The 12390-nt window shown below is 43.9% G+C and overlaps 1 protein-coding gene across 2 annotated transcripts in view; it reads left to right on the top strand.

The window, feature by feature from the left end:
• TWNK (twinkle mtDNA helicase) overlaps window positions 1–8000 on the top strand; it is a 103312-nt gene extending 95312 nt beyond the window's left edge. Inside the window, exons 5-6 of one of the 2 annotated variants that reach the window (XM_029610255.1) lie at window positions 7038–7073; window positions 7339–8000. In XM_029610255.1, coding sequence (XP_029466115.1) covers window positions 7038–7073; window positions 7339–7416 — 114 coding nt within the window. In that variant the 3' untranslated portion in view covers window positions 7417–8000. The remainder of the gene's footprint in view (window positions 1–7037; window positions 7074–7338) is intronic. The other variant, XM_029610256.1, reaches the window with a different exon arrangement.
• Window positions 8001–12390: the final 4390 nt, after the last annotated feature.

Here is a 12390-nt window from a genome sequence, read left to right as displayed (position 1 = left end):
TTGCTGTAGTTACACAATGTTGGGTTCCATATTAGGAGCTACCACCCAAGAAAGAGATCTAGGCATCATAGTGGATAATACTTTAAAAATCGTCGGCTCAGTGTGCTGCAGCAGTCAAAAAAGCAAACAGAATGTTAGGAATTAGTAGTAAGGGAATGGTTAATAGAACGGAAAATGTCATAATGCCTCTGTATCGCTCCATGGTGAGACCGCACCTTGAATACTGTGTACAATTCTGGTCGCCGCATCTCAAAAAAGATGTAGTTGCGATGGAGAAGGTACAGAGAAGGGCAACCAAAATGATAAAGGGGATGGAACAGCTCCCCTGTGAGGAAAGGCTGAAGAGATTAGGGCTGTTCAGCTTGGAGAAGAGATGGCTGAGGGGGGATATGATAGAGGTCTTTAAGATCATGAGAGGTCTTGAACGAGTAGATGTGACTCAGTTATTTACACTTTTGAATAATAGAAGGACTAGGGGGCATTCCATGAAGTTAGCAAGTAGCACATTTAAGACTAATCGGAGAAAATTCTTTTTCACTCAACGCACAATAAAGCTCTGGAATTTGTTGCCAGAGGATGTGGTTAGTGCAGTTAGTGTAGCTGGGTTCAAAAAGGGTTTGGATAATTTCTTGGAGAAGTCCATTAACGGCTATTAATCAAGTTTACTTAGGGAATAGCCACTGCTATTAATTGCATCAGTAGCATGGGATCTTCTTTGTGTTTGGGTACTTGCCAGGTTCTTGTGGCCTGGTTTGACCTCTGTTGGAAACAGGATGCTGGGATTGATGGACCCTTAGTCTGACCCAGCATGGTAATTTCTTATGTTCTTAATTCAGGTAAAATTCATGCGTTAAAATGACCCGCCTAGTTTGCACCTGCTTGTTTCAGCAGGTGGCCGAGAAGGGGGGGAAATAGTGCATGGACTTTTGAAAATGTCAAGCACTTACCCAATTTTCCTTTCCCACCCTTAACATGCTCAGAGGAATGCTCCTTTTAATGGAGTAGAGAAGTGCTCACGTTATTAACCCCACACGTCCTTTTGAGCTGTTCTGAGTAGGGCAATCTCCCAACAGGCCAATTTACCCACATCAATGGCTCTGAGATTTGTCCTCTATCCCATGTTGTCTGGCTAAAGCGTTTGAGAAAAGGAGAAAATTAGCTTCCCTTCTGGGTGCCGTGATGCTACCATTACTTTCCACAATACAGGGAACTGAAGGCAGCTCTCCTTAACATCTTAGCAGTGGAGATGGGAAAAGATCCTGGAGTGATGTGATTCCTGTCTTGCACATTAACCTTTAGGCTTCACTGCAAATCAGCCTCTTGATTATGTAGTCAGTTTCCAAATCAAGCCAGTAATCAGTTAATCAGTTCGTAAGGGCTCTGGTTGATTAGTCTCATGCACAGCCACACGCTCACCTTGAGATCTGCCAATGTTACATGCCTGTTTCTTCTGCACTATCCACTGCCACGTGGTTGGTTGCATAATGTAAAAGTTTACCAAACAACAAATATGGCCACCCTCTCTGTTGTGTATGTATATGCTGGCAGAGGCTTTAGCAACTAATTAAAAGACCTTGCCATCACTTCTGTGTTTAGTAAACCGTGACAAGCATGCCTTCCTTCACACTCTGCTGCACATTGGAGGTTACAGTAGATTAAAATCTAATTTGCAAGGCCATGAGCTCCCTAGTCCACCAAAAGGGTCCACTTCTGGCATAGGACTAGGACCATTCCTTATACAAGTTTCAAATTATTCAAAACCCAGTGACCCGTCTGGTTTATAGTAGGAATTTTCGAGAGCATACGGCACCAGTGCTAAAAGGCCTTCCCTGGCTCCCGATAGATTTTAGAGTTGAAATTACAATTTTTATTACTTACATTCAAAGCACTACCCAATCTGGGGTCTGCCTATCAGAGGGAAAGGCTAGTTAGATATGTTCCAAGGTGAAATTTCTCTACAGTCCCTGCCGGTGAGGGAAGCAGGATTACAGTCTATCAAGAAGTGCACTTTTTAATGCACTGCACCAGCTTTGAGTAACTCACTCCCTAGGGTTATCCAGCTGCCTGGAAATCTAATGCTATTCCAAAGTAAGGCAGAAACAACATTGTTTTCACTGACTTTTAAAGCCAGATTAATGCTGGATATTAAGGTTGGCCTATAGTGCCTGATTTACGCTTCCTGTTAAAGCTGAGTTGGATTGAGTGGGTGGGTGACTCATTGGTAATGATTATTTATTGATATTTATGGTTTTCAGCCTTGATCACTTGCATAAGGAGTAGTACTCTCTAATTTTTGGTCTGTCACCAATTTAGGAATTGATTGATTTTATTGACATTTATGGTTTTAATGCTGTGATAAGTTGTATATAGGATAGTACTATGAAATTTTAAGCTATCATTTATTTCATGGATTGTTTGTCTTGTATTTTGTTATGTCATTATGTTTATTTTAATGCTATACTTCAATGTTTTTGTTGTTCACTGCTTTGAGCCACACTAAATAAGGTAGCATAAAATGCAAGGAAATAAATAAGCTTTCACATTCCAAAAAACTCGGCTGCTAGAATTTTGACTGGTAAAAAAAAGAATGAACACATTACAGGAACGCTCGCTGATTTTACACTGGCTCCCAATTGAACAAAGGATTCAATATAAGGCATTATGCATAATACACAAACTAATCCACAATGAAAAAGTTGAATGGCTCAACACAGCACTGTGCGTACATGTTCCGCAAAGAAACCTAAGATCTGCTAATAAGGCTCTACTAACTGTCCCCTCTGTCAAAACAGCACGCCTCACGCAAGTAAGGGAGAGAGCACTTTCACTGGCAGGCCCCGTGCTATGGAACACCATGCCACTCGAACTAAGGCTGCAGAGTAATTTCAAAATATTCAAAACCAATCTGAAAACCTGGCTTTTTAAACAAGCTTTTTATAAAGATAGAGAGAAGGAAAAAAAACAGTTGACTGATAAGGACGCACCAAACTAAAAATAGTTACTTGTAAGCTACAAATGCACATTAATGTTAAATTCAAACCGCCTAATATGATCCCAACAGACAAGCCTAATTTACACACATAATTTTTTTTTTTAAATGAATTGTTACCGCACTATGATGGCACATGATTAATTTGTAATCTATACCACTCACATTTTCATTAGCGTGCCTTGCTGTAAACCGTTGTGATGGTTATCTAACTTAACGACGGTATAGAAAAGTTTTTAAATAAATAAATAAATAAATAAATAAATAAAATAAAAAGGGCGCGGTTATGCAAATATTTTCTCCCAGTTAATATTTCCATGTCCAGCAAATTAATTGCATTGACACCAGGATTCATAATCTTTCTAGCATGCTTGCTGTCACTTGATACTGCAGGGTATTATATACATCAATAATATATCTATCTCTATCTTTAGGTAGAGATAGATATATCTACATAGGCCTTTTATGGTTTCCTTGAAAGGTCACATGCTGCATATTTGACTTGTTTCTTGGTCATTTTTGACATGCCATTGCATTTCAAATGCTTCAGAACCAATTGAGATCAATCAGCCCCAGCATGTACTGCCTCCTTATTTATTTATTTATTTTATTTATTTATTTATAGATTCTTTTATACCGCGGTACGTATAGACATACATCACCTCGGTTTACAGTGAAACAATAAATTAGCAACAGGCTTTACATGTAACAGTTTAAAAAACAGTAAAACATTTGACAGCAACAGGCTTTACAGAAACAAGGGTTTTAAAGATAATATGCATACATCATTAAATATCAAACAATAAAATATAACCATGTATTCGCAGGAGCAAATTAACTGTCAGCAGCGAGACCAATGTCACATTGCATACAATAGCCTAAATTGAGTAACAGTGGGGGGGTATGGAATAGCAGAATGTAAATACAAAATGCGAGGAAAAGAACTTGGAGCCAGTGAGGAATAATAAGGGATAGCTGAATTTTTAGGTTAGATGAGATTCATAGAGTGAATGCTTGTTCAAACAACCATGTTTGAAGGTTTTGTTTGAAGGTTTTGTGACAGGATTCAAGACGCAGGTCCAACGGCATGTTGTTCCAGATTTTGATACCCGCTATGGAGTCAGAATGAGTCAAAATGAGTCAGAATCTTTCTGGGTTCTCCCAGCTCTTACCCAGAACAGGGATGCTTACACCACTCCTTGGGCCCCCCTCACCTCCAGACAGTTGGATTTTCAGGATAGCCTTAATGAATATGTATGAGATATATATTTGCATACACTCTCTTCAATGTATGGAGATATATCTCATGTATATTCATTCGGGATACCCTCAGAACCCAAATGGTTCGGAGTGTTTTGTGCGTGTGTGTGTGTGTGCGTGTGTGTGTGTGTGTGTGAGTGCGTGTGTGTGTGTGTGTGTGTGTGTATGGATTGGGGGAGGTGGCTCAGGACTGGTTTGGGCACTACTGATCGAGACTTTACTTTACCTTTCCAGGAGGCCTCTCCCTCCTCCAGAGCTTTTCTTCTGACTGATGCACAAATCATGTAAGGACAGGAGAGGAATTGTGAATAAGCAAACATTTTGATGCTTTGGGTGCTGTGAGCAACGGGAGCGTGAGAACCGAAATGATCATTTACGAGCCACCCTCTGTGTAGTCATAACACTTTATGGTAATTGTTATAAATGCATCTGCTCAATTTCCCTCTGCTGCTTCCAAAGCTCCATAAATATGAGGTAATTCATAGCCAACTCCTCCAAAGCAATGAGCTGCTCGGTTACGACAGAGAGACTTTATCACCACTGCCACCATCCATGGCTGACAGAATAAATTTAGGAAGCACTAGGGAGCACCGAGAGAATTTGAGATGCAATAGGCAAAGATTTAAGTCCCACAATTCTAATTTTACATTCAATTTTTCCCCCATAAAAAGCTCTTTCCAAATAACTCGTGAAACGTATTACTTTCACATGAAACCATAAAACATCTGGCAGCAGACTTGTGCAACATATAGCGAGGCTGGGCTGAGCCAGCTGTATGTACATTGCATATTCTCACTGATATCGTAACCTTAAGGAAGATTAGAATAAGAATAGGGAGCCTGTCAGTAGAAACAGTAGGAAAAGTCATCAGTGTTTGGGACTTGCTCTGTGGCCTGTGTGCAATATGCCAAGATCCACCTCAAAGGAAAACAAATTCTGGTCCTTGAATGCTGCAAACAGGTCTGCTTTCAGAATTTCCACTATAAAAACTGCTGAAATGCATTTGCATAAAGTGGCACCAGTTTACGGTTAATTTGCATTCTATGTTGAAAAGTGCACTTAACTTGCGCCCTTTGGTAGTCTCAGCAGATACTAAACAGACTTTTGCAGACCAAGCTGCGCTTTCTCTCCATAAAATGAACCGAGTCCTACACTCCAGGGTTCGATAACAATGTCAGAGCAAAATAAGGGAAGCTTAGACAGTTTGTGCCGGATTTCTTGTTGGACGAATGGGACGACTTTCATTGCCCGGGTGATCAATACGTGGTACAAGGTCAATATTCAGAAAAGGGGCAAGTGGACAAGTTATGTGGCTAAAGATAGCCGGATAACTTGCCATGGGACAAGTCTCCTGCGGAGTATACTTACCTAAAGTTCTCCGTGTAACCTCACCCAGATACCTCTGGAACGTAACCAGGTACGTTTGTGTAGCTGACCCCTGTCTTGCGCTGGGAACACTATTCAGGGGTGCCACTGGTCTGGTTCTGGGTCCAGATGGGGGCGGGGGGAGTGAAGTTAATCTCCAGGGCCCCTGGCACCAAAATAAGAGCAAGGATGCCAAAAGTGGTGTTCAAAATAAAATCTTTACTGCAATTCAAACTAAAGTATCGGAGCCACAATTACAAAAATCAGAACCGGCATCAACTAAATCACCCCAGTGGAAAATATGGTTTCCTCGTCCATCTCTCTTGTACCATTATCCACCAGGAAAAAGATAAAATCACCAAAATGTGGGTCAACTTCTCAGCTTGCAATCCAAATTCAGATTTGTTCGGAGGTGTCCAATACAAGAGTCCAACCTGTCTGCTTTGTTGTCTCCAATACCAAAAAGTCCAAAATACAATTCTCTTCACCCTTGCTTTCCTGGTCGCTTGAGCAGAAAGAACAAAAAATGACCCAACCCTTCTGGATACCCGGGGTAGCCTGTCCTTCCAGACTGGCCACAGTTTCAAAAATCTTCTCAAAGCCCACAAAATCCAAAAATTGCTAGGTTGGGATCCCCTGCATCCCTTCTCTACGCAAAAAAATACCCCAGCGGCTGTCTTGAACTCCAGAAGGGATCTCTAGTTCCTGCGCCTGGCTTCTTCAGCCATGCCAAACTCTCTGACTCTGAGCATGCTCACAGGGCATTTATACTCATGAGCCACAACCCACAAAGAGGTGGGGAGAAAGCAAGGGGAAGATTAAAAAATGCAAACTCGCTCGCACTGCCCCTAGCTGGAAGACGTCTGGGTATTAATTCAGTGACGGGCACAGCCCCCGTCACATTTGAATAGGCGTGATTAGGATTCAAGTTACCCAAATAACTTTACCCTTATATAAACCCCCCTGCCAGGGGTGGTCTCTTCCACTATGGTGCCTGTATGTGGGCCGAGGGTACATAAGGCGGAGAGATACAATGGAGCTGGCAGGGGACACTCTCAGGAGCCCTCTCTCCAATTGGGTACTGCAAGTGGGGGGACTGGACCCCACCCTATATCGTCTCCCGCAACTAGGGAGGGAGGGAGAGCAGGGATAAAAGGGGGAAGGATACTGAATGACTGGTAAACAAGATTTATTAGCAAGAACAGCGATAAAATGCAAAGAAGCATAGACAATGTTGATCACAATGCTGAAAATTCCTTTTATATACGAGATGTTTTTCTATGCGCTAAAGATGCAGCTATTCCTGAGATGGCAGTGTGTTCACTGTCCTTCAATCTAGAATGACTGTGCAAGAATAAAACTGTCAGAGAGGAATTCTGTAGGTTCAAGAATTTCATGCTTTGTGTTCCCTGTCCTTTTGCAGGTGTCCCTGTTCCTGCTGCCAGGCAGTAGCAACAAGGTAGCTATCTTTTACTTTAAGACTGTAGCTGTGTCTTTTTATTCGGGTTTTCCTTTATTAAACTTTTTCTGCTCAGAGTTGTCTTGTATCTGTCTCTTTCTTTGTCTCTGTAGGTGTACACTCTTTGTTTGAGCGTGTGTCTTTCCTGTGAGTTGATCTAGCTAGACTGTAGGCTGTAGTGCAAGTATACTTAGCTCAAAGTCTGTAGCTTGGTTTCTTTGTAGCTGGTTCCTGTATCTTGATCTTGTATTTTGGTTCTTTCTAGGTCCTGCAGTTGATGTGGATGCTGGATCCATGCTCTGTAGATCTTCTTTCTTCAATGTGTTACCTATGCTTTAATTAATTAAAATGAGAAGGGACTCTCTACACTCTCCACAACAATCTTCCAAAGATGTACTTGACACTGTTTTTAACTCTGTGTGGTCCTGAAGACTTGTTGGTACTGTATTTCTAGCTAAAGGGAAAAATAAAAGGATAAGAATTTTCCCCCTGTTCTCTGTGCGTGGAGAAAATAAAAAGATGGTTAGTGTCTTTTACAGCAGTTGCCCTGATTGTAGCATTCACACTGTTTATGTCTGCAATAGTTACCTTCCCTTGCACAATAACTATGAAACAAAGGTAGCTTTGCTAGTTCTCCTGTTAACTTGGATTTCCTTTGCTAAGCATTATCAACTTCTACAGTAAAGTTGGATAAAGTTTAACAATCTCTGAGGTTGCAGGTTGCTGCAGCTTTTACCACTGACTGGCTGTGGTAAAACTCAATCTCACACAATCTCAGAAATAAATTCTTAAATTATTCTGGATTAACAACAATAATGAATTCTTTCTGTAAAGGATTCCCACAGATAAACTTAGATCTCTCAACAGATCAGGTGGTATCAAATAAATGTTCACTTTCAAATTCTTCAACAATAAAGATTATACAGTCTACAAAATCATGAAAGGACTTGAACGCGTAAATGTGAATTGGTTATTTACTTTTTCGGATATTACAAGGACTAGGGGGCACTCCATGAAGTTAGCAAGTAGCTCATTTAAAACAAATTGGAAAAAAATTCTTTTTCACTCAACACATAATTATGCTATGGAATTCATTGCCAGAGGATGTGATTACAGCAGTTAGTGTAGCTGGGTTTAAAAAAGGTTTGGATAAATCCTAGAGCAGACGTCCATAAACTGCTATTAATCAATAAGGATTAGTAGCTTGGGATCTATTCATTTGTTTGGATACATGCCAAGTACTTGTGACTTGGTTGGCCACTGATGGACACAAGATGCTGGGCTTGATGGACCCATGGTCTGATCCAGTAAAGCATATCTTATGTTCTGTCTTAATAAGCTGAATTTGAATAAACACACATCTTCAGCTGGGCGCTTACCATTAACTAACTCTTGATTTTTATCCTCTATACTCAGCATAAGCAATAAAGCAAATATACAAAGGGGTAGATTTTCAAAGGGGTACGCGCGTAAGATACATGCGTACTCCCCGAAAACCTACCCCAAACCACCCCTGCGCGCGTCGAGCCTATTTTGCATAAGCTTGGTGGTGCGCGCAAGCCCCGGGACGCGCGCAAGTCCCAGGGCTTGCATGGAGGGGCGTGTCGGGGGCGTGTCGGGAGTGACGCGGCATTTCGGGGGCGTGTCAGGAGTGACGCGGCATTTTGGGGGCGTGTCCGAGGGCGTGGTTCCAGCCTGGGGGTGTTCCGGGGGCGTGACAGCGGCCCCTGGACCAGCCCCCGGATCGGAACATGGAGCGCGGCAGCCGGCCCGGCGTGCGCAAAGTTACGCCTGCTGGAAGCAGGCGTAACTTTCGGGATAGAGGTAGGGGGGAGGTTTAGATAGGGCTGGGGGGTGGGTTAGGTAGGGGAAGGGAGGGGAAGGTGGGGGGAGGGCGGAGGGAATGGAGGGAATGGAGGCAGGCTGCGCGACTCGGCGCGCGCAGGCTGCCGATTTTGGGCAGCCTTGCGCACGCCGACCCCAGATTTTAATGGATACGCGTGGCTACGCGTGTATCTATTGAAATCCTGCGTACTCTTGTTCGCGCCTGGTGGGCGAACAAAAGTACGCGTGTGCGCAGATTTATAACATCTGCCCCTTATTGTTTTGTAATATCTTCTTCTTTTTTGTCACCGGACCAGGTCCTGGACAATGGCAGGAGCAATGCTTTTGCCTTTGTCTGATTCCAGTTGTTTTTTACTTCTTTGCTTTCTTTCTCTCTTTGATGCTGTTTCTTTTCTCTCTTTTCTTTTTCAACTTGGCTTTTTTTTTCCAGCCTGCTTTTACTGCTGCCTTGCTTCTTAGATACTACCTTCTTTCTCAGATGCTACCTTCATTCTGACAAAACACATGAAGCCAGACCCTTTTTTTTCTGACCTGGGGTACCCATCCTCTGCTGATAATTACAGAGAAAGTAGTACTGAAGAGTAAAATTTACAAGTACAAAGAACTTTATTTTTTCCTCCTGCTTACAATAGCCATCAGGAATGTTAATTTTTGGCACAGTCTAGACCAGTGCTTCCCAAACCTGTCCTGGGGACTCCACCCGACTGGCTGTGGAGTCCCCAGGACAGGTTTGGGAAGCTCTGGTCTAGACCATTGTAATAATTTTCAGTAACCTTAATTAAACTGAAGCACTGCAGGAAATAGGGTATCCTCCCACTGATCTCTTCACTGAATTTTCTCAGGTGCAATTTCTAATTACTTGGCAAGCTGCCAAGACTGAAACTCAGCAATGAAGTCACAGTGAAATCCTGAACTGGATTCTTTCTTAGACAGGAGTCCCAGCACAGGGCTTTCCTTGGCCACATAAACACACCAAACCAGCCTTGCACAAGTGATGGGGGCTAGCACTGGTCACCCCAACCTCAATCTGGTTCAAACATTTATTTTTTAAACTATTTTTCCTGGGGTCTACATGGACTTGCTTACCGGGATTCATCTTTCTCTCAGGACCTTCTCTCATATAGCTGAGCAGTAGAGACCATCCCAGCATCCCCTGCTGCTGTCCCAGCTGTGCTCTGTGGTGCCTCTATCACTCCCTACTCCTGAGGGAATTCTGTGCACAAAAACATTATATTGGTCAAAATAATACAATTTACATGACAGTCTTTAAGTAATTACATTTTAAATTAATACAGAAAAAAGTTATTACTTAAAGATGCAGAATTTTTAATATTTTGAGCAGAATTTCCCTAGAAATTCACTGTAAGAGTGTCCCTTCCACTCGTTCTCCCTACTCCCCTGGCCACTTTGCCCTCTCATGCCCCAACTTCTCCACCTTCCAGTATCTCTCCCCTCCAATTCTAGACTCAACCCCTTCCACATTATTGCCACTCCCAAAGTTTGACCCCATTCTCAGTACTGCCCCTCACACAGGCTTTGTCTGACCCTCCCTCTCTCATACACATACTCCCTCTTCTCTTGTGCACATATAATACACCCTTATACAGGCTCCCTCACTATCTCACACACAGACATCCCCTCACACAGGGTCCCTTCTCTCTTGCATACACACCCACTGTTATGTCCGCCGCTGACTGACGTCTCTGCTCCGCCCACCTTACCTCGTTGGCAACTCCCTTTGGGGTTGATGGAAGGTTAGCTGCTGCGGCATCTCCAGGCCCTCCTCCTCCGGCGTTCACGGACCGGCTCGACGCTGCAAGCTGCCATGTTGACCAGATGCCTAGGGGTGCGTGCGCCCGTGCTGCCCGACTGATGTACCAGCGTTGGAGCGAACCTCAGGGGTGTCCTCCTGAGATGACGTCACCAGCTCCAGATATTTAAGGTCTCAATTTTCGCTAACAAGACGAGTTAGCAAGGGGATTGGTTACCTAACTTCCTCCTGGTTGCTGTGGATGGGATTCGCTCTCCGCAACCCTAGCCTCTCTGCATCCTCGGACTTCACTAGAGGTACCCACTCCTCGGGGGCCTCGCTTTCTCTTTTTCTTTGCAGGTTGCAGTCCGGAACCGGTACTCGCTCCTGCATGCTACTTCTGCTAAGAAGTCATCGCTGCTTATAATATTGTGAGTTTCCATCTATCTCTCGGAGCTTTCCCTGGGTACAGGTACTCGCTCCTCGAGGGCCTAGTTTATTCCAACTCCTGGGCTGCTTTAAGAGACTTTTGTGTGAGTGTTACCATCAAGGACTTGTTCCAGAACTCTGCATATACTGCCTACTCACTATCTTAGTTTCTCTACAGCTCAGCCATCCTGGGATCGCTGTTCCAGTACCTGAGGGACTACAGCCCAGCCGGGCGTGGATAAGTTTTACACACTATCCCTTATTGAGTATATAATTTGCAATGCTATTTATTATGTTTCCTTGGTTGTTTTTCATCAGGTACTGTTCCTTTTCTCCTCTTCCTGTTTTTTCCCTCTCTTCTCTCGCCCCTTCTCTCTTCCTATCTGCTCCCTCTTCCCCCCACCCTGGTTTTTTGTAATTTCCTCCTTCAGTTATATTGTAAACCGGCATGATGTACCCACGAATGTCGATATATAAAAGCTAATAAATAAATAAATAAATAAATAAACTACTGCCACCTCTGGTGGTTTACCATATTGTCTGCTAAAAGAACTAGTGTGTGTCTGTCTCCTACACTAAGCCTGACCAGTGGTCCCTCTCGGGAATTCCCCCGAGGGCGTGGTCACCTGCCACTGGTCCAAGGATCCACCCACAACTACTTTAAATAACTACAGATTGCTAAATACCAGCTTTAACAGAGCTTTCTAACACCCACACAAGCTCCATTTCTCTCTCACGCACCCGTTCACACAGGCTCTCTCTCACACATACACAAACCTTTCACACAGGCTAGCACCCTCACATACACACAATCCCTTTTTCATACACACGATCCCTTTTTCATACACATCAGCTCCCAATCTCTCACATACATACACACTCCTTCACAGTCTCCTCATACAGGCTCCCTCTCTCTGGCACCCAGACTCAAGCATCCCCCCCTGCTCTCTCACACCCCCCTGTTTACTCTCCCTGGTCTGTTTCACACCCTCGCTCTCTCACCAACTCTGCTGTCTCTCACACCCTCCTGTACACCCCCCTGCTCTCTAACCTCCTTTGCTCTCTCTTTTAACCCCCTCCTCCTCCTCTCTCTCACCCTCCCCTCCCCGTCGCATTCTTCTCTCTCACCTTCCCTCTCTCACACCCCCTCCCCTCCCTGACACCCCCTCCCTTTCTCCCTCCCCTCCCCTCTCTCATACCCCCTCCCCTCTCTCACACCACCCTCCCCCTCCTCTCACACCCCCTCCCCCCTCTCTCACACCCCTCCCCTCTCTCACATCTCCTCCTCTCACA

Source organism: Rhinatrema bivittatum, chromosome 7 (genome assembly GCF_901001135.1).
Source record: "Rhinatrema bivittatum chromosome 7, aRhiBiv1.1, whole genome shotgun sequence".
NCBI lineage: Eukaryota > Metazoa > Chordata > Amphibia > Gymnophiona > Rhinatrematidae > Rhinatrema > Rhinatrema bivittatum.
Note: the sequence above shows the minus strand (reverse complement) of the source record. Positions and strands in the feature narration are given on the sequence as shown.